Source organism: Stegodyphus dumicola, chromosome 2 (genome assembly GCF_044657685.1).
Source record: "Stegodyphus dumicola isolate Sdum_Otavi_A_Nest chromosome 2, ASM4465768v1".
Lineage (NCBI taxonomy): Eukaryota > Metazoa > Arthropoda > Arachnida > Araneae > Eresidae > Stegodyphus > Stegodyphus dumicola.
In genome coordinates this window covers 115584212-115610775 of record NC_140769.1, presented here as the reverse complement: position 1 = coordinate 115610775, position 26564 = coordinate 115584212, and the positions used below count along the sequence as shown (strand labels likewise).

Below are 26564 nucleotides of genomic sequence, written 5' to 3'. Positions count from 1 at the left end.
TAACCCCTTAACTGCCGCGGAAAACGCACAAGATTCATTCCCCAGTGCCACGGTTTTTCACATATCCGCGCGTAGTTATGCGATTTATTAGAGGGAAAATAAGAGCAAGTTTTACTTTCTAAAAATTGTTTACTTTCACAAAATAAACAGTAAAAGAAAAAAAATGAATGCACAAAATTTAATATTTTGAGTAAAAATATAATAAAAAGATGTAAGTATAATAAAAAGGATGTTTTTATAATAAAAAAGGTCCCTATAATGGGGTTTCGATCAATTCATTTTTAGACCAGTAAAGTGTAATATCATGTTTCAGTGTTATATACCTTGTGAAATCAGTATGCCTATAAAAACATATATTTCTTCTGAATTGGTTGAATGCCACGATATTGTTCGTGATTTTTCGTTTGCAAGGTGTTGTTGGTTCATATACTCGTCTACAAAACGGTTAGTTTCAGTAGCAATATAAAGCACGAGCAGTTCATCAAAAAATAATTCAAGAAAGATAAATGGGTTTGAAACATCCGTTATATCTTTCTTTATTCCTGGAACCTACTACAAAAAGTAAATGAAAACGAAGGACACAGAATAAAAAAAAAAAAATACGTTTTACTCAAACAACACTAGCCAATACCACGCAGTCATCACTTTCAGCACTGTAGACACATCCCTCTCTCCAATTTCTCCCCACACTTCTCTGAAATAATATCCTCCTTCACATACTTCGTCAAGGTCATTCTGGTGTTGCATTCCAAAGGTTTGCGAATAATTTTACGGGTAGCACCGCAAAGCAACTGATAGTATTTTGGAAGGGCGTATATATACGCCCGGGGCAGTTAACGCATCGGCTGAGCAAGGCGTATATATACGCCCGCGGCAGTTAAGGGGTTAAACTCCTTCCTCCCAACAGGTACCATCTTTTTCAATGATACAACAATAAGCATCGAAGTTTCCTCCATTAGTTATCATCCAAAACTTAATCAATGTTACAGCTCACACTTTTTTTTTTTTTTTTTCATAATAGTTTCAAAGTATCCCTGGATATATAGTCTCAGAGTTTCTTGTTTTACACATCTAACAGAGAAAGGAAAAGTCACACTAAAGAACTGGAGGCTCCAAAATATTTCTCTGGGTCCTATGAGCTTCACACCTTTAAAAAAAGATTCTGCACATTCTGAATTAATATGGTTCAAATATTGATGATTTTAAAAGATATATGTCTACAGTATGCATTAATCTCCATAAACATTTCAAAGTTGTTTCATCAACCCAGTGTGATGCCACATGAAATCTGAAAAATGACAATACCACAAAAGCACGGTTTTTTTTATTAATTTACAGCATAATGGAAAATGCCTCTAAAATGATGCCTATATGAAAACAATAATGCAAATGTAATAGCACCACAGTCTTCTTTACTTCATATTGTCTATGTATTATTAATCAATTTAGAAATAAAATTTACCTTGAATTTTAAATCCCAATCAATAACAGTGTGTGTGTGATTATGGCAAAGCCTCGAGGGCTATCTGCCTAAGAGGAGGGATGCCTTCGTGGAGAACTTTCTAAGGGAAACTGGCTCGTATACACGTTACACATGGGGAAAACCACGAAAACGCCCATGCAGCCAGCCCGTTCGCGGGATTCGAACCTCGGACCGAACTACCAGTGTTCAGCGACTTTACCGCTCGGCCGCTGGTGGGCTCCCAATCAATAACAGACAGACATGTATGTTCATTAATGCACTAAGGCAACAATTTCAAATGATCTTTGCAACAATTGCCGAATTTTCCATTGAAAAAAAAAAAAAAACTCCTACAGTCTGCTGAATTTTTAAACAACTACATTCCAGATTTTAATTGATCTGGAAGTTGATGAATTCAAAGCATTGTTAGCCTTTTTCATACTGAAGTAGGAAAACACAGTTTTTATTATGAATTTTTGCTATTATATACATCTTAGTAAATAAATTATCTATTAATTGTTATTTGCTTTTCAAAACAAATTTGCCCAATCCCTACATTAAATATGCAAAACAGCAGATAATATCAACCATAATAAATAATGCAATAACCATGCAACATACATAAAATAGTGCAATTTAATTGATAAATTATGCACAAAAAGATAGTATCACCTTTTAATAAAATACTATTAAATTACACTGCATTCTGTATCGTACATTTAAAGCATACTTTCTAACAAAGATTCTGATATTTCAGCTTAGCCTCAAGCAATGATACAGCAGCCCTCCCCCTAAAAAAAAAAACAGCACAAGTAGAGTATATTACAGTGTTTTTTCAAGAATTGTGCTAATTATGAATAAACTAGTGCAACAACACAATCATAATATGCAGCTATTGTCTGATGTAATCTTAGTGATTCTTGAAAAGCCATATTTTGTTTTCATGAACAAAGTTATTTATTAACTGCTATTGCTGCATTTTTTCTTTATTTTGGAAAAACTGATTAAAATCTGGGAAGCTGCTTTTTAAAAGCAGATTATTTTCAAAGTTATAGGATCCTACCAAAAAACAAAATTGTGTATTAATGGACCCAGTATGATCGGCTGAATATGGCCAGCAAACAGTAGTGGACTGGAACACTTACCTGTAAGAAGTTTGTACTCGCAGTGTTCTAGACAGAGCTTCCAGTAAAATTAAGAGCCCTAATAGAATAGTAAAAAACTGATGAAAGTCTTTTTTCAAAGCACAAAAATAAAGTGGGTCACATCTTGATTGTTTACAACATAAACAGGCATCGGTTCCTTCAGAATTCTCAAGGAATGATTGAAACAACTTTGGTGGTGTCTTTGTTTGATGGTAGCCAATTGTCACAGTTGTGGGATTAGTACATAAGCACCCATTTTTCATTATAACACTGTATACATACAGAAACAGTTTTTTTTTTTTTTTTAATTTTGCATTCAAACCAGCAATGATAGTTTAAGCTGCTATGAGAAAATAATATGAACATGTAAGAGTTGCTGCATTTCATCCCATTCTTGATCAGTTTTATATCTGAATTAGACTGTGGATGTGGCAGTCCCCAGGCATGAAGCTAACTTGTGTCACTTTCAATCTTTGAATGTTGCCATCTATTAGCACTTATGAGAAGTGTGGTGAAGGAGTCCTGACTGTGAATGTAGTGTGCCAGTTCTTGATCTCCTAGGCAAGATAAACAACAAAGCAATAACTTGTTCAATAATGCCTCCACTTGACATTATAAAAGCCATAACGTCATGGTCATGTGAACAAATTTTAGTGATCTGCATTGAGTCTGTCTTTGAAGTTTCTCAATTTCATGAAGCTGACCGATCAATGATTCTGAAGTTCCTGTGATATCGTCTTTGACTATAACAAATCAGAGGACATACAACACAACCAAAACACTCAAAAGGCATGAAAAATTTAGTCTTCAAAAATGTTTCAGACACATCAAGTACACCACTCTAAAACTCTCAACTAGAAAGACCCTTGATGCTAGCAAGATCCTTACATAATGAGGACAATTAGTGTACTTGCCTTCTAAATATTTACTTTAATATTTAACATTGATTATCAATTGTTATTTTTGTTAACATGTTTACTGCAAATCACAAGCTGGTGCATCATGTGGCATTATCATTGAAGAACCAGTCATGTGCTGGGGTATTGGCATGCAGCAATGGTTAGAAACTAATCCTAGATTTATGTGGATTAAAGAAAAATTTCATTTTATGCAAAGATTATACATGAATAATATTCTTAAATATATAATTTGCAATAATATCATTGTTATTACCCTGTAATAAATTCATCTTCAATATATATATATATATATTTGTTTGTAACACAGTTTCATCCAAAAATAAAGCATATTGTTACATATTTTGATTAATTTTCAAATCCCACACACCAGTGCATAATGTGGCATTGAAGAAATAATTTCATCATTAATGCCAACCATCCACTGGCACAGTCATAAAATTCTTTGATTAAAGGCTTAGCAATCAGTGCGATACATATATCATCTTTTATTACCTATTTTAAATCGTATTTCTTATAAGTTGACATTTGGGTACAATCTACTTCTATGTTAGGGCAATAACTATCAATACAAACTCACATGACCGGCAGCGAAAGAATGTGTAGAGCTTCTCATAGATTTATAATAAATGTGTTTTAGTTATACATGCAGTAAATAAGCAAAAATGCACCCGACACCATTCTCTCTAAGGCTATTGTCAAACCAGTGCTATACTCTATGAATGTTTATTTATTTATTTTTATTTAAAAGGAAAAAAAGAATATGTTTATTTATTTATTTTTATTTAAAAGGAAAAAAGAATATGTTTATTTATTTATTTTTATTTAAAAGGAAAAAAGAATATGTTTATTTATTTACTTTTATTTAAAAGGAAAAAAAGAATGGAACTACTCTGATATGCGCCCTCAAGTCGCCAAATATTTTTGGCGAGAAACTTCACGCTGCCATATTACTATCTAAATTTTTTGTCTACATTTTGAACTTTTAGCCTAAAATGTCTCCAAAAACGCGGTTTTCGCACATGCAAAAACTACGTTTTGAACACACAATTTAGCTAAAAATCCGAAACAAAAACAAAAAATTTAGATAGCAAAAACGTAAAGTTTCTAACCAAAAATATTTGACAAGACTCCATGTACACAGCGACATGTTTTAACTTAAAAAAACATGTACGAATTGCACAATGTAGGCAACGAAGAGTCTACAAACTACGCACACCTCGCTTTAATAAATTAACATAACAACAATAAATTTCAAAGAATACCATGTACACAGCATCCTGTTTAAACTTTAAAAAAATTCTACGAATTGCACAATTTAGGCAAGGAAGGAATCTACGATCTACGCACTCCTCGCTTTAATAAAATAACATAACAACAATAAATTTCAAATAATACCATGTACACAGCGTTCTGTTTCAACTTTAAAAAACATCTACGAATTATACAGTCTAGACACTAAACAACAAAATAAACTAAAATAAATTTCAAACAATTTAAAAAAACAACAATAACGACAGAAATTCATACTAAAGAACAAATGAACATAACATTCTACAAAATAAGAACAAGGATAAAATAAAATGCACTTACCATGAATTAATGCGTTTTCGAATAGCAGAAATATAAATTTCATACCGCCTTTAACATGCCGCCACGTAATTACTATCGTATTTACATCACAACCAGACACACTATCCAGAAAATTTATACTATAGTTCACAAATAAATAAAATTACAAATCCCTACTTCTATCATGCACTGCCATTAAAAATAATCTCCCAGACCCTCTTTCCACACTTCCAAATACCCACTACCCCTCAACCCTCAACAGGATAGCCACAATCATATTTCCTTTTGCCAAACTTCAATTCAACAACTACCATTTTATCTTTCCCTCCCATCTTCTCAGACACAGAGGCGAAGCAACGAGCTCCAGCGAAAGATTTTTCAACGTCAACAGGGTTGCCATAGAACACGCAATCGCACCAAAAACCAGCGCAGAACACATATCACCACATTTGGTGAAATTAGGGCGTATATTAGAGTTGTACCAAAAGAATAATTACAGATAGCAGAAATCCCCAAATACTGAATTAACAGACATGAAGACATGATTCTATCAAATATAATTACAAAAATTTGATTGCATTTACTGTCATAAAGAACCCATTAATGGGAGTGCATTTTTTGCAAATGCATGATAATAAGCATATGTAAGTCAAATACATCTTGTTAAACACGATATTTAGTGTATATGAATTAAAACTAGGAGGAAAATAGTGATATTAAGCACATGTAGTTAAATTTATAGTATATGTTTATGCAAAAGCTATTGGTTAGGTTAGAAGGGAAAAACATGATATTTAGCATAAAGTTAGCAGAAATGAACTGTATGAAAATCAAATGTAACTAAATAATAGTTACTGCATATGAATTAAAGCTAGGAGAAAAGTATGATACTAAGCATATATAAATGGAAATTAACACATTAAATGCAATACTTAGAATACATAAATTAAAATTAGCAATACTTAAATTGATTTCTAATAAATTATTTCATTTACAAATGAAGTTAAAAAAACACTTATAAATAGAAATACTTTATTTTCTTTTTATTAGACATGCATGGCTCTGAGATGGGCTTCCCTTCCCCCGTCACAAATGAAACTGTGCCAGATATACAATCTACAAGAAAACAGTACTTAATCGCATTTGAAATTTCTGTGAATTGATTTTGGTTGTTAATTTCACGCCAAAAAAGTATTCTACAATTTGCTGGGTTTTTCTTTGTGAAGACCAATTTTTGGCAACTTCACTTTTAAAAAAATGGTGTAAAAATCAAACAGAATAACAAGAAGAATAAATTATGCATGCAAACAGTTCAAAGATTAAAATAATAATTCTCCTAATACAGTCAAAAGTCGTAAATTCGAACACCCATAATCCTGAATGATCTATAATCCGGACCTCAAAGCTACAAACTTTCTGCGCATGCGTTTGCAAATATGCATGGGAGCGTGCGCAAAATACATTTACGAATGCGCGTTTAATGTATAACGGACGGTATAAGCTAAACTAAAATTATCTAATTCAGTTAATGTTGCAGATTGCGTTGTTCCTTAATCTTCGAATTGGATTCGGCTTATTATTTTTTGCAGACTGTTAGAGCAATTTTATAAAAGTAATCTTGAACTTTCGATTATGTCAAATAGAATTTCTGATATATATTTACTAATATGAAAAGGATCTACAAAGCGAAAGTATGTTTCGAAGTCCATTAAACAAAAAGTGGAATTGCTGCAAAAAATGGATAAAGGCATATCCTTTGTTTATCTAAACTTTGTCGCAATGAATTGGAAGTTGATCTGTCAGCACTATCCTTATCTTCAGGGCAGATGTTTTTATTTTATTTGGCTTATAATTCCTTACTAAATGTAGTATTTCATCTCGATGTACTCCGTCTTTGATATGATTTAAATCAAATTCCTCGTCATTATAATTCTCTTCCGATAGCGAAGAAAATGACAGAGGTTATTGAAAACGAAAAAATTTCGATTGACAAATTAGTCGGTATTCTCGACACAGCAATTATAGGACTTGAACAGCGGAACTTTGTAAATAAACAAGAAATTATGTTTGTTTATAGAATTAAAGAGAATGTATTATCACATAAAAAACGAAGCAACTTAAACAACTTACATTGAAAGAAATGTTTAATAAAGTTAAAGTAAACAAATAAATATTAAACTTTTTTTTTTTTTTTTGTAAATTTTGATACCCTTTAGATCATAATTGTTCTTTATTTCATAAATTACAGTTTCATATTTTTAACTTTATAATTTCTGCGTGCCATCTTACCAGATTTAAACTGATGATCTATAATGCGGAAAAATCGATAATCCGGAATCGCAGAAGTCCCGACGAGTCCGGATTAACGACTTTTGACTGTACTACAGCATGCAAACTGGAAATAACAATGAATGAAGGCAGGGAGAACACAAGAGGAATGGTTACTTATGAAGAACCCATTGTGGGATTATTAGATTTAAACTGTTATCGCCATTTTTGGCAGTGTTTACATTTACCGATTCTCTGCAATAGATTTTCTAAGCTGAATCCTAGCAGAGCCCACACCCTTGGCGCACCCACTTACATGGCAGGTATCGAGGTGTACATGGACAAAGTCAAGGGAGTGTGCAGTGCCAAGTTTGTGCAATTCCGGAATGTTTTTTAAGTGAAAATAGGTTGACATGCACATGGATACCGAGTTTCTGCAATTCTTTGACTTGTTATTTTTAAGTTGGCAATTTTGAGAAACGCGCAAAACAGTGGGTGATTCTGCGCTTTCCCTGTTTGTCACCAAGGATGTGGGCTCTCATAGGATTTTACTGGTTTTCTATTTTCTCTCTCTCAACATTATATCAAAGTTACTTTAATAGCTAATCAAAACAATTGTCATGTGTACACAGTGTATATACATGGCTTTCTTATTTCTTTCATTCCCTTTAATGGCTAATGGTCTTGCATTACTGTTGTCAGTTCCATATAATTAAAGCTGGATGACAAGTTTACATAAAACGGACTTTGAATTTTTATTCTAAACATAATGACAACTTAAAATTTTAACTTTTACAAAATCTGGTCAATTTATTTCCTTCATTAAAAAAAAAAATTGCTCACTAGTTACTAAAGAAAATATTGGCTCAGGTGCAGAATCATGCACTTGTATGGCAGATATCGATGGGTACATGGACAAAGTCAAGAGAATGCGCAATGCCAAGTTTGTGCAATTCTGTGATTTTCCTTTAAGTGAAAATAGGTCAATGTGTAGATGGATACCGAGTTTGTGCAATTCTTTGATTTGTTATTTTCAAGTGAGCGATTCTGCACTTTCCTCAAAATATTTTTAACAAAATCAAAACATAAGAAACATTTAAATTAATTTACTACTTACTAGCAAATATTTTCCACACCAATGAAATACAAACTTTCCTTGATCTAAAGCTATAACTGATGGACTAGAAAATGTACTTTTTACAAATTTAGCCACTCCAGCAAGCTGACAGCATAATGAATGACGCTGGGTCTCAGAAGCCTGAAACAATACAAACTTTCATGAAATTTATCATGAACAATTCTAATAAATGATGTTTTCATAATAATATATATTGAGAGTGGAGGAGAATTAATTATGAAGGCCAAATTTATTAGAAATGATATAAACCACAAATAACAAGCTTTGTTTTTATTTATTCTTTCAGTACAACTGCCTAGATTTTACTTGAAATATTTGCTACAACTTAATATTCCAACGTTCCTAAAACAATTTGTTGTACAATTTTTTATTTTCTGAGACCACTACCAAACAAAATTTGCATAACTACAGTATAAGAGATAGAAATTTAATTAATTTCTGGCATCTTTCTTTTCTTCACTACAATGAATTTCGCTTCATGTTTGAAATGAAGCATTTTACAGATAATAAAAAATAATCATTACTCTTCCTCAGTTCAATACACAAAAAATTGAGTTTAACACTTTTAAATGCATAAATGCTCATAAACTGTTATCTATTGTGTAGAAAGTATTTCCTTAACGTAAGAATTTATTTCGATAAATTATACCACAACAGTTACAAGGTTTGTAAGTAAATGTGATCTCCGCAGAATGTTTTACCTGAATTGGAAAAAAATAAATTATGGCATCTTTAGGATCATCTTCATCTGCTTTACAGTATGTAGTGTCGTATATAAAAAATATATGCATTACGTTTCTATGCGTGAATATACTTTTATTAATAATTATGAAGCAAATGAAAAATCTCAAAAAGTAAATTATTCTTGATGCATGTTCGCACCGAAACTGAACACTCCACAGTAAAAAGCAGTGACAGAGCGAAAGTATTACGATACTACACTTTGCAACTCAAACTGAAATCTACGATATTGAACTACATCCAACTCAATGTATAAGGAATATGCTGATTCATTGCATTTGGATTTTACAACACAATTTATGGCTTGTACACATGACATTCAAGCTAAGGTCTCAAATAAATACAGCACACATGTAACAAAATTACGTCATAAAGTTGTTAAAGCGATTAGTTTTTACGCCCCTTGCTTAGAAATATTTTTCAAAACCAATAGTTTCGTAAAAAAATAGTTTGAAGAAAAAATTTTCTCTTCAGTCTTAAGGAACTTTCTTCAAATATAATCTAATAAAATTAAATAACAACGGTGTAATTAAATTTTATATTCAGATAGCAAATATACAAAATCAGATGTTTTTACTTCAAGAAGAAGAGGTGCACAAATCACATCAATAAATGGAGAAAAGGTAAGACTACTGTATACCAAAGAATATGTATAGACGTTCTTTGTATATACTAAAGATTTTATATACAAGGAATTTATTTTAACCTCCTTGGCTATTCTAAGCACCAAGCTGAATCATCCGCCATTAGGGACCCCCAAGCGGGAATATTAATGGCGGTTGCATAGTTAGCGGTGCAACAATTTCTTGCGCTTTTTTAGGTAAAATGGGCGGATGTGCAGCTAGTGATTGCTCAAATCATTCACGGAAAGGTCATGTATTGGTAAAATTTCCTAAAAATCAAGAAAGAAGAAAAATTTGGGTAACTAATTGCCGAAGAATTAATTGGGAACCTGGTTCAGGCGCTCAACTTTGCCTAGTAAGTATTTACTCCTTCATTTAGAGTGTATATCTTCTCAAATGTTTATAATGTGCGCGTAAGGTGAACTTCTTAGTTTAATCCTAGTATCCGGTGCACAAGGGATTTGGCGACTTTATGATGAGCAGTAAATGGGACATATACGATGAGTAGTTAAACGGGTCATTTTGGTTGTTGGCGATAATTTTCAAAATCGCCCCAAGACTTCACCGTATACAGTCAAAAGTCGTTAATTCTGACGCCCATACTCCGGAATGATCAATAATCCGGATCTCTAAGCTACAAACTTGCTCGTAAGACCTTTATGGCTGCAAATTTGCGTGTGTGCGTGCGCAAAATACATTTACGAATGCGCGTTTAATGTATAAAGGACAGTTTAAGCTAAGCTAAAATTATCTAATTCAGTTAATGTTGCAGATTGCATTGTTCCTTAATCTTCGAATTGGATTCAGCTTATTATTTTTTGCAAACTGTTAGAGCAATTTTATAAAAGTAATCTTGAACTTTTGATTATATCAAATAGAATTTCTGATATATATTCACTAATATGTAAAGGATCTACAAAGTGAAAGTATGTTTCGAAGTCCATTAAACAAAAAGTGGAATTGCTGCAAAAAATGGATAAAGGCATATCCTTTGTTTATCTTTAACGCCACACTATGAATTGGAAGTTGATCTGTCAGCACTATCCTTATCTTCAGGGCAGATGTTTTTATTTTATTTGGCTTATAATTCCTTACTAAATGTAGTATTTCATCTCGATGTACTCCGTTTTTGATATGATTTAAATCAAATTCCTCGTCATTATAATTCGCTTCTGATAGTGAAGAAAGTAACAGAGATTATTGAAAACGAAAAAATTTCGATTGACAAATTAGTCGGTATTCTCGACACAGCAATTATAGGACTTGAACAACGGAACTTTGGAAATGAACAAGAAATTATGTCTTTTTAGAGAATTAAAGATAATGTATTATCACATAAAAACGAAGCAACTTAAACAACTTACATTGAAAGAAGTGTTTAATAAAGTAAACAAATAAATATTAAATTTTTTTTTTTTTTTTTTTTTTTTTTTGTAAATTTTGATACCCTTTAGATCATAATTGTTCTTTATTTCATAAATTACGTTTTCATATTTTTAATTTAATAATTTCTGCATGCCATCTTACCAGATTTAAACTGATGATGGATAATCCAGAATCGCCGAAGTCCCGATTAACGACTTTTGACTGTACTAGGATTTTACCGAAATTCTTATGTACAATAACCAGGGGCGTAGCTAGAGGAGGGCATCTGTCCCCGGGCGCAGAATCCAAGGGGCGCCAAACTGATGTTACAACATTTAAGAATTAAATGTTTTCCATCCTTGGCAAGCAGTAGGAGGTGCGAAATCATCAGTTGTCCCTGGGCGCTGAAAACCCTAGCTACGACTCTGACAATAACCTAAGTGCCAGCTAATTTCTTTCGTAATAGCTATCATTAAATTGGTGTAGGGTTAATGTACCCCTCGCCAAACATCGCCAATGGGAATGTTTTGAATATGGAAAAGAAACTTCGCTTCTAATACGTAAATTTTATTTTCCTGTGCTAATTGTGGAATTTATAGTAATGTAATGTAAAAGTCACTAGCATATCGAAATTTATTAAAACTAAGTGATAATTTGGGGATAATAATGGTTAATATTCTACATTAAAATCTGAATGTTTGCCAAAGATTGTTTGCTTTTTCATCTGGCCAAGCTAACTTTATTGACGACAACATACAGTATACACATAAAAAATGTTGACAAATGTTAGTCCAAGGATTTTTTTTTTTTTTTTATTTTGAAGGCATAAACATTTTAATGTCGTTTAAAATTTTGTAAAAAGCCAATGGTACTATTCCGTTTTGAGCACTGCAAAAAAAATTGCAGTGAAAATGTATGCACAAAAAGCCAAATCTAGCAAACGTGCCCATTAACAGCGTACCAAATCTAGCGTACATGCTGATTTCAGATTGCTTAAGTTTATATAGTTCTATATTTCTTAAGACACCATTGAAATATTAGTTGAATTTTTAAATCCTTTTTTAGATATCCTATGGATTTGACAATTTGGGAATTGCCCAACCGAAATTGAATGAAATTTGTCTTTGATCAAAGGGGCACCCAATTTAACACTTACAACCAAAAATTTAGATAAGTAAAATCGTGAAGCACAATTTCAAGATGGCCAATGTACAAAACCAAAATAACAAATCAAAGAATTACACAAACTCAGTGTCCATGTACTGTCTAACCACACTAGCAAGAGCAGTTTGGCTGAGAACCAAGATGGGTCAGTTTAATTGAAGGAGTGTGGGGGAAAAGCGTGGGTATTTTTCCCTCTCGGAGGTCATAGCGGTTGTAACAGCTTTAATATCTATATTAATCTCTCCTTTTGAAATAGATGAATAATAAATAATGTACAGGTTACTGTCGATATTGAAACGCAGGCTCGAGAGCCGCATGCATTTTCTCGCACGAAGCATTTAATTATTTTTTTTAATAAGTTTTCATACTTACCTTTTCTTCTCTTGTTTGTATGTTGCCATGTTTTTTAGTATAAAAGAAAAGCTCCATTATTGGAGTTTACTTCAAATTCTTAAAGAAGTATCACAGTCATAATTATTTTGGAGGCAACCGGCCGAGATCAAATAATCATGCATATTTTATTAAGTTCATCACTGAGCATAATATGTGATGTCGGATTATTACTTCTTGTTAATATTGAATTGCCTTATGTTATTAGTTCATCACTGAACTATCTGTTTCTAAAATTAGTGATACCAGATTATTACTTTATGTTAATATTTCTGTTGCGCAGCACTCAAAAGATAGAGCGTGAAATGGAAGAACCTTTTAAATCTAACCAGGTTACTGCACTCACTCCTACATCACTGATAGATATGCTCATTTCCGCCCCCAAACGGAATGGTTACATAAATCTGGAATACGTGGTCGGACAGTACACATCAATCAATTTTTTCTCAAAAAAAAAAAAAAAAAAAAAATTGGAGAATTGCTCAAACTCAGCACTACGCACTTTTTTGACTTTGTCCATGTACACATCAATCTATTTTCACTTAAAAAAAATCAGGAGAAGGATCACGTCATATAATGTTAAAACAAAGTTACTCATCACCAAAATTGAACAAAATTTGTAGTCAATCAAAGCTCAATAAACTGCATTTTGAATCGCATAATGCAATAACATAAAAAAGGAAGTACATATTATCGCAAAAACATACTACAAAAAGGAAAATATCGACTTAGCATATTTAGAAATTTTTGTGTCTTCAGTCTGTGGCACACAAAATTCCTTGTCTCCAGTTTCCAGATCCTTAAATGTCACTGCTTAATTTACTGAGAAGTGAACAAAGCCATTATCAAAAAGACCGTACGACTTCCAGCAGTTGGATATGTTCGTCGTTCCTGGTAAACTATTCCGTTAAATTACATCCAACAAAGTTTGTTTTCTTCTGTCCTCAACTACTTAAAAGAAACCTCCTGCTCTCTCATTCTATACCACCAAATTTCTATACCATCCAGTTTATCACCAGCAGCCATTTTACGATGCAAAACACAAAATATGCAACATACTTCCTAAATGACATCCATTGCAGAAATAAGCCCTTAAATATTTTTCCATTAGTCCAATTCACCGCAATCTTGTCATAGTAGGGTTTCCATAACATTCAGTAACTCAGGTCACCATAAATGAAACAACAATTTGGCAATAAATAAAACAACAACTTGGCAATAATCCAAGGGGCACCCTGAAATACAGACAAACCAAAACGAGTAAGGACAGACATATCACAGGTATAATATATTTTCATATATTACAAAAACTTGGTGGAATTCATGTCTTCTTACTGATGAGTTGGATACACATCTTGACTTTTTACACGTATATATAATCCAATATGCTTTCATTAACACTAGAATGGCGGGAAAATCTTACCTACTGGAATGGCGGTGAGGGGTCATTTTAACCCTTCGATGAAAGTACTGAAATAACAACGGTAAAACAATTTTAAATGCCATACATTAGTACAATTATGTACTTTATACGTATTTCATAATTTATATTTAATATCACATGATAGTTTATTGACTTTTTAAAATACTGTAAATGTATCGATCAATTGGATCATACTATAATTACTCAAATAACTCATTAATTTGATATAAGAATTGATTTGAAATAAATGGTTTAACAAATTAAAACTAATGTTAACTAAAATAAAACACAATTTATATAATAACATTTTTATATGTGCTTACTCGGATGATGATTTACTGTCTAAATACAGAAAGGAGAAATGTTCTCTGATGTTTCGGTTATATCATTATTTGTGTAGCTGAATGGAATATGTAAAGCATTTTGTTTCAATTCTATTTAATGTTTAAAATATTAGAGATTACACATAAGTATTAAGAATTAATGCAGTTGATACAAAAGTAATTTTTAATAATTCTTTCAGTCCATTTTTCGCACACAACTTTGGAATAAAACGCACTATATTCTTGAGATTTGTTTTCGTTGCATCTCTGTACTTGACACTTTTTTCTCTTTATATACATTTTCTTTTTTTTTTTTTTTTTTTTTTTCTGAAGACTGGGGGGGATCTTTGGGAGTTTTGAAGCCATATGATCAAGAATATTCACACCATACTTTGTTGCGTTATAAAATACTATTGAATTGGGCAACTTCTTGAGACTGTCTTCAGTTTTTACAGTAGAATGTAATGAGCTCAGTAGAAAAACCCTTTTGTTTCTTTTGCCTTGATAGATGGTAACTGTGATATTACCATGTTCCAATATTGTCGATGAATAAAGATTACTACGTATATTTTCAAATATATAGGAATTTCTCTTCTGTTCTTTTTCGTTGTGCTGACCATAGTTGTATTTTTTGATTTTAGCATTTCTGCTAATTTAATGCTAGTAAAATAGTTATCCGGGGTAATATTCCTCCCTTTGTTTAGATGTGGCTCCGTTAATTTTATGACATTTTCAGGCAAACGTAATTGATGCTTCGCTGTTTCATCTTTTCCTAGATAAGGAAATCCATTCAAGAAGTATCAATGTCGACAGATAACCAAAATTTTATTCCAAATTTGTCAGGTTTCTTAGGCATATATTTTGTAAATCTACACCTAGCTTTAGATGGGAATAATTGTTCATCAACTGTAATATTTTGTCATGGCCAGTAGCATGTTTTGCAGTTTGTTCCACGTATCTGATGCAAGAGCAAATTTATCAGTCTGTAATTGAGTAGATCTTGTTGTCTTTTCATCGAACCTTAAAAATCGTTTTATTTCTTTGAATCTATCTCTTGATATAATTTCTTTCCAATATAGTATTCCCCAAGCTTCGGACCACAAGGAATATAAATCTAAGCCCTTTGCTCCTATTACTCCTCGAATATACAATATAGCGACAAAAGCATCTAACTCAGCCAGAGATAACTTCCAGTCTTTATTTTCAAGTTGACGATGAGCTTCGGAGTCTGTATGTACATTTCTTTATATGCAGCAAGATATCATCATCAACAAAATGCTTGAAAGCACTAGACACATTGTCCTCAGCAACACAACTCTTTGCAAAAGATGTTGGTCCTGCTGTTTCTTTTAGATTATTACAAGTAGGAACAGCAGCAGTCACAGACTGAATTTTTGGAATTTATTTCATTCCATATGGCGTTATCAGGAGCTGTAAAAACAGTTTTGCAAATAACCTGATCTGTTTTTGCCCATTTATTTCTGCTCAGTTTATGGTGATTCCTATCATATTGTTACCGCCAATCTTCGCATTCCATATCACAGATTATGTTCTTACTGCATTAATATAAATATTAACAAGACATTGGGCACAATAAAAATTAAGCTTTATTTCAGAACTTCGCACACACTCCCCGACAGCCAACCTGTTTCGCTCTGCTCGCTACTCGCAAGAAACTTCTCCTCTAGGGTTGCCACACTTATCGGAGGGCGCAAGGCGCGCTCCTTATCGCCATCACCACAAGTTCTTCGTTTACTTCACTGTCCTCGAATTCGCTAATAGTTTGTGTTTGTGTCTTCAGTTTCTACAGAAAAATTATCAATTTCACCTCTATCAGACTCATTTTCAAAATAGCTCCTGCAACAATTTCATGATTTCTTCATCCATAAGACCTCTTTTCCGCTTAAGACATATTTTGTAAAAGTTGAAAAAAGTAGAAAAATATCAGTTTATCAGAAAATGATAGGGAATATATTTTAGCATATGATTCTCACAGCGTAAAGGAAAGATGATAAAGAACTTGACTTCAGAATTCATATGTACTAAAATATTGATTTGAAATTACCAAGAAAACATCTGTCCTAACTGCTATCACCTGCAATAAGTAAACTGAACTAACAAATGGGAAAATACATCTGTAAAATAAACTGTTTCTGAAAATAAATTTAAGCATGAAAAATCCTGCATCTACCTTCCTTGCAGTATTTTCTACAAATGAATAGATAATTACAAACAAAGGAACAACAACTTATGTAGACATTACAAAGTAGTGAGACCACCCAGATTTTTATTGCTCTGGGAGATAGTATGAATGCAATTGAAAAATCTTTATCAGTGAATGTTTTTCGTGAGTTATTTGACAGTGCCTTAAACAGAAAGAGAGGATAAAAGTAAAGGGTTCAAAATGACCCCCTCCGCCATTCTAGGAATACACGCTAATATTTCAAAAACTAACAAACCTAGAATGCTGAAATTTTTTTTACAAATATTTGTTATCTATTTAGGAAAAGTCAAAAAATTCCAAACAATTTCTTCCAATAAATCAAAAGTAATCAACGGTCAAAATGACCCCTACTAGTTCTGTTCTAACATTAGAACCCTGTTCTAGTGTTAAGTGGCTAGCGCATCGTATAGCAACACCACAGATCCGGGGTATGATCCCTGGGTTGGGCAAGGTTGACTCAGCCTTTCATCCCTTGAAAGGTTCAATAAAATGAGTACCAAGTTCACTTGGGGAATGGTTCAATAAAATGAGTACCAAGTTCACCAGAGGCTCTGTGACAAGCTGACTACTTGCCCAGGGCATATGCTGATGCACTCTTGGGGGCTAAACACCGGAGGCTCTGTTACAAGCTGACTGCTTGCCCAGGGTATATGCTGATGCATCTGGGGCTCAAGGTCAAGAAAACAGATTTCGGGGCACTGCAAGACAGGCCCGCTAGGACTGTTGCGCTACTGAGTTTAGTTTTAATGTATACTTGCATTAAAACTATGCCAATCATACAAAGCATGTGAACCAAAATGCCATGACTTAGCTATATCAGACATCTTTCTACAATTCAAAATTTCAACCTTTGCAATAAAAATTTCCTTTAAAGTACACTTACTGCAGGAAAACCAGGATCCAAACCTCAAACCTCGTTCAGAACCACATTCTTTACCCTCAATAATCTATCTGCAAATCCATCAGAAACGCAATTTTAAAATTAATTAATATTCGAAATTAGAAAATTGTAAGCAAAAAACTATTTGATGTGTACTCGTGATATTTATTTACGTGGAATTTGATTTAACCCATATCAAAGACGGAGTACATTGAGATGAAATACTACATTTAGTAAGGAATTATAAGCCGAATAAAATAAAAACATCTGCCCTGAAGATAAGAATAGTGCTGACAGATCAACTTCCAGTTCATTGCGTGCAAGCGTCGTCCCCCCCCCCTGCAGAGCAGCGTGAAATTGATAAACATATTTCGGAATGATTAGAGAATCAAAGGATATGCCTTTAACCATTTTTTGCAGCAATTTCACTTTTTGTTTGATGAACATCAAAACTTGCTTTCGCTTTGTAGATCCTTTGGTACCTCCAGAATCGGAAATTCTTTTTGACATAATCGAAAGTTCAAGCTTACTTTTATAAAATTGCTCTAACAGTCTGCAAAAAATAATAAGCCGGATCCAATTAGAAGATTAAGGAACAACGCAATCTGCGACATTGACTGAAATAGATAATTAGATAATTTTAGCTTAGCTTATACCGTCCGTTATACATTAAACGCGCATGCGTAAATGCATAATTCACATGCGTAAAGGTATTATGCGCATGCATAAAAGTAACACATTATGCGTTGACGCATGTGCAGAAAGTTTGTAGCTTTGAGGTCCGGATTATAGATCATTCCGGATTAAAGACTTTTGACTGTATTCTTGAACTAAATCTAGCTTGAATACACTCTAAAACACTGATATGGCTGATATCTCTCCACAACTTCCTTCATGAAACTATACGCCATTATTCAACACGTAACCAAAAAGCCACCAAGACAAAATAAAACCACATTCCCCACAGAAGTTTCCATGTAAAAAGGGTTACCATACAAACAAAATCTCAACTAAACCATTCAACACAAAATATTGCCACATTTGGTGACCACATATATCCCGGGCTATATATGACATCTTATCCCTTGGTATTATTCAATTTGGCAATAGAGTGAAAATTTACAAATGAATGTAGAACATTCTGATAAGCACATTAAATTTGTGAAAACTGTGTGTGTATTTTTCGTAAAATAATTGCAGTTTTTAATGCATGCATAACAATCAAATAAATCTGCCTGTAATGATGAATTTCAAAGGCCAAGTCAAAATCATTTCATGAATTCAGTGCATCAAAAGAATTTAATCTCATCAAATTAAATCCTCATTACACTGATAAACAGTTATTGCCGATCTGTGTTATAAAACAGATTTTTATGTATGATAAATAATATTTTCTGAAGCGTAATTTTGTGTTGTTATCCCTAAATAAGAAACTGCCTACATATTCAGAAGGCTTAATGACTTTAATTGGATATATGCCAATGTAATTTAAAAAATTGTTGTTTAAACTGGTCTTTGATGCTTTTTAAAATGCACATTGGCCCAGTGCTCTCAAATTAGGGTTATGCAAACAAATCTGAGGTATAACTGAAAGAAACATAGACAAAAAGGAAAATGTCCAAAATGTCTGCCTTTTTGTGTATGCGTGTGTGTTGAAAAAATATAAATTCTACCTCCCACAAAGGCAAATTCAGGAGACATCTTCAAATACAGTACAAAGTCGAAGATCCGAATTTGTGGGGACTTCAGCAATTCCGGGATTGGGATTTTTCCAGATATTAGATCATCTGTTTAAAACTAGTAAGATGGCATGTAAAAATTGTAAAATTAAAAATATGAAGTTGTGATTTATGAAATGATGAAGCATTTATGATTTAAAGGGTAACAAAATTTACAAAACAAATGCCTAATATTTTTTTTTTTTCTTTATTAAACATTTGTTTCAATGGAAGTTGTTTAAATTGCTTTTTTGTGCTAATATTTTCTCTTTAATTCTGTAGACAGACATAATTTCTTATTCAGTTACAAAGCTCCATTGTTCAAGCTCTGCAATTGCTGTGTCGAGAATTCCGACTAACTTGTCAATTGAAATCTTTTCGTTTTCAGTAACCTCTCTGTCGCTTTCTTCTATTTTCTGGATCTAGAACCATACTACAAATTTTGATGTCCGTTAGTTGATGATGACTGGGGGATTGTCATCGCAATGAAATACTTCTGTTATATCATCTTTATTTGTTACCGCTTCTCCACATTTCTTTCCAAAATCCATTAACTGTAAAATTTCACCTTTGTTTTGCGATATCCGAAAACCTTAACATTCGCAACTGACTATTATATTCATCATTCTCACCATGAAATATGGTAGCTGCCCATAAATTATGCCAAGCATTTTTTAAAGTATCTGGAGACACATCCTCCCATGATTTTGTAATGCTCCACAAAGCAGATTTTATGCTAAAATATTTTTTAAATTTTTGAGTAGTCTTGCCATTATTTAAGAAATTTAACATGGATTTTTAAAATTATACTTTATATTTTTAGATTTTTTTTTCTTCCTTTATGTTACGTACCTTCGTTGTGGGGTTTGTGCAGATTTGGAGTGAATAATGACAACAGCACTTGATGAAGTATCAAAACATACTTTATTGGCCAGTATTATTCCAAACAGCTCCAAAATCACGTTTATAGTCGTCTTGGTGATGAAGGACAATCTGTTTACTAAATTTTCCATTACATGTTGCGAGAAAAGACAAGTTTCATCAGCGTTGTAAATTTGTTTTGGAAATAACTTTTAACTGTTAGCTTGAGCCATTAGCATTTGACCCGTCAATGGCATGCCTGCACTGCGATGCTGTCTGATCCATTCAGTGATCGCTTTGTCATGCAGTCATCACATGTCACATCTTTACTTTTAGCATAATGAATAATTTTTAGAAAAAAATATTCGTTATGCTATCTTTTAGCATAGCGAATAATTTTTAATTAATAAAGTGCCTTCCTAAGTTCTAAATTTTGGATCCCAGTGCTTTTCCTTCATTCTCAAAATTTTTTCATCCCCTAATTTTGTAGCTCGGTGTATCTTTAAATTCCAAAAATTTTTGTCTTCCCTAAACTCTGCCGTCAGTTCTGTGATTATTTGAAAAACAAATCAGTTATTCTTAATTCAAATAGCACTAAGTGTAATCTTATCTTTTGACCTATATGAGTATCATTAACAAAATGTATTTTTAGCATGTGGAAATAAATTGTTCCTTGTTAACATTTCTTAGTACATTTAACTTAAACCTGTAATCATCACCAAACATAATATCAACATAAAAGGTTACCATACTGTTTGTTATTAAGTTTTTAATATAAAAAAAAAAAAAAAAAATTTTTTGGCATCGCTGCACGAGTTATTACTCAAGTTGTCATAAATAATGTTTCACCACGTTGGTGTCAGGAATATAAAATACAGTACAAAGTCCATAATCTGGACTCATCGGGACTTCGGCGATTCCGGATTAGGAGTTTTTCCGGATTATAGACCATCAATTTAAATCTGATAAGATGTCATGCAGAAATCATCAAATTAAAAATATGAAATCGTAATTTATAAAATAAAGAACAATTATGATCTAAAAGGTATCAAAATTTACAAAAAAAAGATTAATATTTATTTGTTTATTTTATTAAACATTTCTTTCAATGTAAGTTGTTTAAGATGATTCCACAAAAAATTCAAATTTTAAATAAGTTCCTTTTTCTTGTGTCAGATATAGTGGACTTTCCAATGCCATACTTCTCGCATAATTTTGAGATCGATAGGCCTTTATCCATTTTTTGCAGCAATTTCACTTTTTGTGTAATGGACATTGAAACATGTTTTTGCTTTGTAGATCCTTTGGCAGCTCCAGAATTGGAAACTCTTTTTGACATAATCAAAAGTTCAAGCTTAATTTTTATAAAATTGTTCTAACAGTCTGCAAAAAATAATAAGCCAGATCCAATTAGAAGATTAAGGAACAGTGCAATCTGCAACAGTAACTGAAATGCCTTAGATAATTTTAGCCTAGCTTATACCATCCGTTATGCATTAAATGTGCATGCGTAAACGCATTATGCACATGTGTAAATGCATATGCGCATGCGCATAAAGTTTGTAGCTTTGAGGTCCGGATTATGGACGTCTGGATTACAGAGTTTGTACTGTATTAGCAGGTGTAAAATCAACAGTGTTTCTGTGCAGAGTTTTGGTTTGAGATGTATGCAAAGCAGTTATGCAGCTACGGAGCCAAATTATCGATCACACAAATTTATGCTGAATTACTGTTTCTTCAATAACGAGGTATTTATTTAATGCCGAAATGAAGTTAAGAATTGGGACTCTCCAGTTGTTTTATTATGGGGGGAATTCAAAAGTGCATGTGTAAAGCATAAAAAAAAAAAGTTGGTAGTAGTTTGTGGTTCAGATTTTAGATCATTCCGGATATTCGACGTCCGAATCTCGGACTTTGTATTGTATTATCTGATGAACAATTTGTAGTATGTTTTGAATGATTTGAGAATTAAAAATTAATTAGAGCAATAAACATTACTACAATTGTAACAGGAACCATGGTCTGGCCTAATTATAAATTTATTTATTAACCCAGTAACTTCAAAAATTTGAGGTGAAGTCACCTCAAGTTTTTTTATCTATACTGATAAGAGTACTGCAGCAAGAAAGAGTAGTACTTGCTACAGTAGCTGTAAGAGTATTGTAGCAAGAAATATTAAATTTGACTGTAGTTTTTTTTTTTTTTTTTTTTTTTTTTTTTTTTTTTTTTTTTAATGTTATAGTCTAAAAATTAAATTAAGACTACTTAATTTAATTTTTAGAGGATGTTCTAAAGGTCTCTTTAAATTATAGGCAAAAATTAAATATTGGACAATTAAATTGGGCCCAAGCTGATGAGATGCTGCATCTGATATGACAGACATGGTTTGTTTATTGTTTCAGTTTTTCAGAATACTATGCCCTGTTTAATTACCTGCATATTTATTGATTACTTATACTTACTTGCTGCCTTTGGCACAACCTTACTGTGTGGTTTGTTTTTTGTACTTTTATTTACATTGTATACTTTTTTTATTGCTTTATGTCTTTACAGGATCATTTTGAGGAATCTCAATTTGAATCACTATGCAAAGATAGGAGAAAACTTAGAAAAACTGCAATACCAACACTCTTTAACATGCCATATCCACCACCATCTGTAACTAACAAGAGGATAAGAGAAATAAGATGTCCTAAGCCAAATACCCAATTAGGAAGAAACCAAATGGTAAGAGATTTAATGTTCTTTGAAAGGGGGGTGAAAAAATCATTTGTTATTACCAATATATTAATTCATTCAACCATTGTTTAAATACTTAACCATTGTTAAAATACTATAAACTTTTACTCTACTGTTTAACTATTTCCCCATTTGACACTATTGAAAGTTTTTATTCATATCTTATTTATTTTACTCTGCTAACTAAACTAAAACATCTAAAGCATAAGTTATTTTGTGTATGTTTTACAAAATATACTTGAAATTTTTATTCAAGTGAAAACATCTATATACTATTCGAGAACTAATAAATGATTTGAAAAGTTTATATGCATGGAATCCCGTGCATCTATAAAATCAATCTTTAAAAACAGCAGATATCCAGCCAGTGCCTGCGATAAATGAGCCAAACCTGGCAGCACTTTCCCTTTCTCTCCACCTTGGAGCCTCAAGAAATGATACTGCCAACTTTTAAAAATGTTTTGCTTGTTTCTGTGCTCTACATTAGTAAAGCACATTAATGGATGGGAACCAATGCTGTCTAACTTTCCAGATTGATTTGTTTGCTTTTACTGTAAATTGGTTTGTTTTCACTGTATATTACAAGCATCCATGCTTCTCCGGAATTCAAAGCCAAGCTCAAAGAGCAGCAGCGTTACTGACCAATACTCTGATCAGGAAGGCTGTATAATAAAAATGTAATTAATTTGAAATACTTATAAAATATGAAAGTGCTCTTTTCAGTGTTTAAGTTTCTAGTATAACTTTTAAAATTTGCTCTTTTCTGCTTTAATATTTAATGCATGTGCTGTCCCCCCCAATTTCGTTTACTTTTATTTTTATCTTAAATTTACCTGAAGTCTACCAAAGGTGATTTCTTCAATTTTAAAATGAAATAAAATGTAATTAAATTCATTTAAATTTTGCTTCTAAAAATTATAACTGATATTTATTGGAAGTGAAAAAATTATAAGGCTATCTTCTAATTTTGTGTACAGTAACATCTGACTTATATGATGCTGAAGTTAGGGGCTCCTTATTTTCTAATCATATTTCTGTTTCCCACCACCAATCACTTAAGTAATTCTGAATGCATTTATCAGGCCAATCCCAATATTTACATTGTGTTAGTTTGGCAATGGTGGTGTTGTTGCCATTTCGTCCCTATTTAGTGTGCATTGCTGTGGTTGCTTGCTTTCATGTAACCTAAATATTCTCAACAGATATTTGATTGTTCAACCTGGACTATGTCATTTATTTATTCACAAATAGTTTAAATTTTAACAGTTATGAGTTATCATCTGCTTGCTAAGCATTTATTTATTTCAATATAAGCACAAATATAATTTTAATATAAGCTTTGCGTAAATACAAACTTCTATTTAGAATTTGAGAGGGACAACAATATTTAATTTCAGTTTATTATTGTTATAAAAAGAATATTTTTTAAAATTTTTTATAAGAAGGCGAGATTTCCTCAACTTGCTAGTTAGAATTATATGTTACAAATGAAAACGGCCTTATTTGAGAATCTTGTTTGTGCAATGTTTCTTTATTAAAGAAATTCATTATTAAAGCCTTGTGGAACCTGAGGCTCGAAGGTACATAGTTTAGCAGGTTCTCCCAGCACTTTAAAGGATGCAAAAGAAAATCAAATCAATAAAAAGATGAGTGTTGCAGAAAATTTTATTCAAGAATTTCAAGATGTTTTCTCTGGCACGTCCTCTGGCATAGGTCTAAACAATTTGGCACAGCATATAATTGATATAGAGGATCATCGATCAATCAAACAACATCCAAGATGTCTACCAATTGTTAAACATGAAGAGGTGAGAAAACTTCTAAAGAATATGCAAAAAATTGATGTTATCCAACTCTTTGGGCTTCTGCCATCATCCTGGTCAGAATGAAGGGTGTTTCAACTGGATTTTGCATTGACTGTTGCCAGCTGAATGCTATCATGAAGGAATACAGCTACCCTTTTCCTAGAATTGATGGCATTCTGAACACTCTTTCTGGAAGTAAGTGGTTTTTGACAAATTACTTAAAGAGTAGATATTGGCAGGTGGAGATACATCCTGATGACCGAGAAGATGGCATATACTACTAGGCCAGAAAGCATATTTCCAAACCCTATCCCTTTTTTTTTTTTGAATTTTTGATGTCACAAAAAATCGACTTAGTTCACTTGCAGAATTCTTGTGCATGCGCTAAGCGAGGGCCAGAAGTTTGCATTGGAGATAGTAGGGATTCTGAAATGAGACAAAAAGATAACGCTCTCACAAAAAATATAACACATTATGTCCTCACAAATCAGCTAGCAGTATGATAAAAATTGATAAATTAAGAATGTTTGCATATTCAAATGAGCTGTGGCAACCTGGAGTATAAAAAATTACTTAGTGATTAAATATTGTATTCGAATTCTGAAAAGATGCTCGTTAAGTTAAACAAAACTTAGTAAATTAGTGTATTCAGTGTAGTCTGAAAGTGTATTCTTTTATATAATTGTGTACTTTGACCTGTTTCTATAACCAGAAAACATCACTCAGATGAAATGCATTTTGATATTACTATCCGCATATAGGATTACACGACATTCTGAACACTGTAGGTACTATCATAGGATGCCTTTTACATTGGAGTTTGCTGTATAATTGTAAAATATATCATAGTATAAAAATTCAATCAAAGCAACTTTGCTAAAATAACTCTCTAAAAGATCTGAATGCTCTAATTGAATTTCCTTTTTCATTACGGCCCACCAGCGGCCGAGCGGTAAAGTCACTGAACACTGGTAGTTCGGTCCGAGGTTTGAATCCCATGAATCGAATGGGCTGGCTGCATGGGCGTTTTCGTGGTTTTCCCCATGTGTAACGTGTATACGAGCCAGTTTTCCTTAGAAAGTCCTCCACGAAGGCATCCCTTCCCTTAGGCAGATAGCCCTAGTGTGCTTTGCCATAATTAAATACCCCACACCTTTTCATTACATACTATTTATTTCATAGTTTTGAAAACACAGACATACTTGAAAAAAAATTATTTTTGCTGAAAATTTTTTTGTTGTTTAAAAACTATTATTTTTCAATAACAGAATGAAAATTGACTAACTTTGTGCTTCACAAATCAATATGAATACTAAATTCAAAATGTTGTAAAAATAGTTTAATATTTAGTTTGTAATAGATGTAGCTTATGACATGGAGAAAATGCATTCAAATAAAAATTCTGCAGGTTAATTCAATAGCTAAATTATTTCTATTTCCACTTTCAGTACTGAAATAACAGGTAATTGTAAACATTTTGAAGCTTTACAATATCAGCTAAAGGTTTACTATAAAATTTTTATAGGAGAAGAAATAATTTGCTTTTATTTTCAGAAATCAAAGGAAAAATTATTGCTGCTGAAGATTTTGCAAAATATTCTTTCATTAAAGTAGGCAAACATTGTTATAACAATAATGAAAATATTATCCTGTCTGTTTACTCAGCTTTGTGATTTTCTGCATGTATATTAAATTTATTCCATATTTTCTCAATAATGAACTTTTGAAAGTTCATGAAATGTCATTGCAGTTCTGAACTGAATTTCGTAATTATGTAACATACTCATAATCTTACTAAATTTTTCA

At 32.4% G+C, this 26564-nt stretch overlaps 2 protein-coding genes across 7 annotated transcripts in view; one reads left to right on the top strand and one right to left on the bottom strand.

Moving 5' to 3' along the window:
• HPS4 (Hermansky-Pudlak syndrome 4 protein) overlaps positions 1-9784 on the bottom strand; it is a 73176-nt gene extending 63392 nt beyond the window's left edge. Inside the window, exons 1-2 of the mRNA XM_035367961.2 lie at positions 9204-9784; positions 8482-8622 (exon numbers count right to left, since the gene is read on the bottom strand). Coding sequence (XP_035223852.1) covers positions 8482-8622; positions 9204-9293 — 231 coding nt within the window. The 5' untranslated portion in view covers positions 9294-9784. The remainder of the gene's footprint in view (positions 1-8481; positions 8623-9203) is intronic.
• Positions 9785-9860: 76 nt separating this feature from the next.
• LOC118196501 (THAP domain-containing protein 2-like) overlaps positions 9861-26564 on the top strand; it is a 176379-nt gene continuing 159675 nt past the window's right edge. For 2 of the 6 annotated variants that reach the window (XM_085811057.1, XM_085811056.1), the window contains exons 1-2: positions 9865-10221; positions 22768-22941. In XM_085811057.1, the coding sequence (XP_085667183.1) occupies positions 10069-10221; positions 22768-22941 (327 nt within the window). In that variant the 5' untranslated portion in view covers positions 9865-10068. Of the gene's footprint in view, positions 10222-22767; positions 22942-26312; positions 26527-26564 lie in introns of those variants that run through there. The other 4 variants (XM_085811053.1, XM_035367963.2, XM_085811054.1 and 1 more) reach the window with 4 other exon arrangements.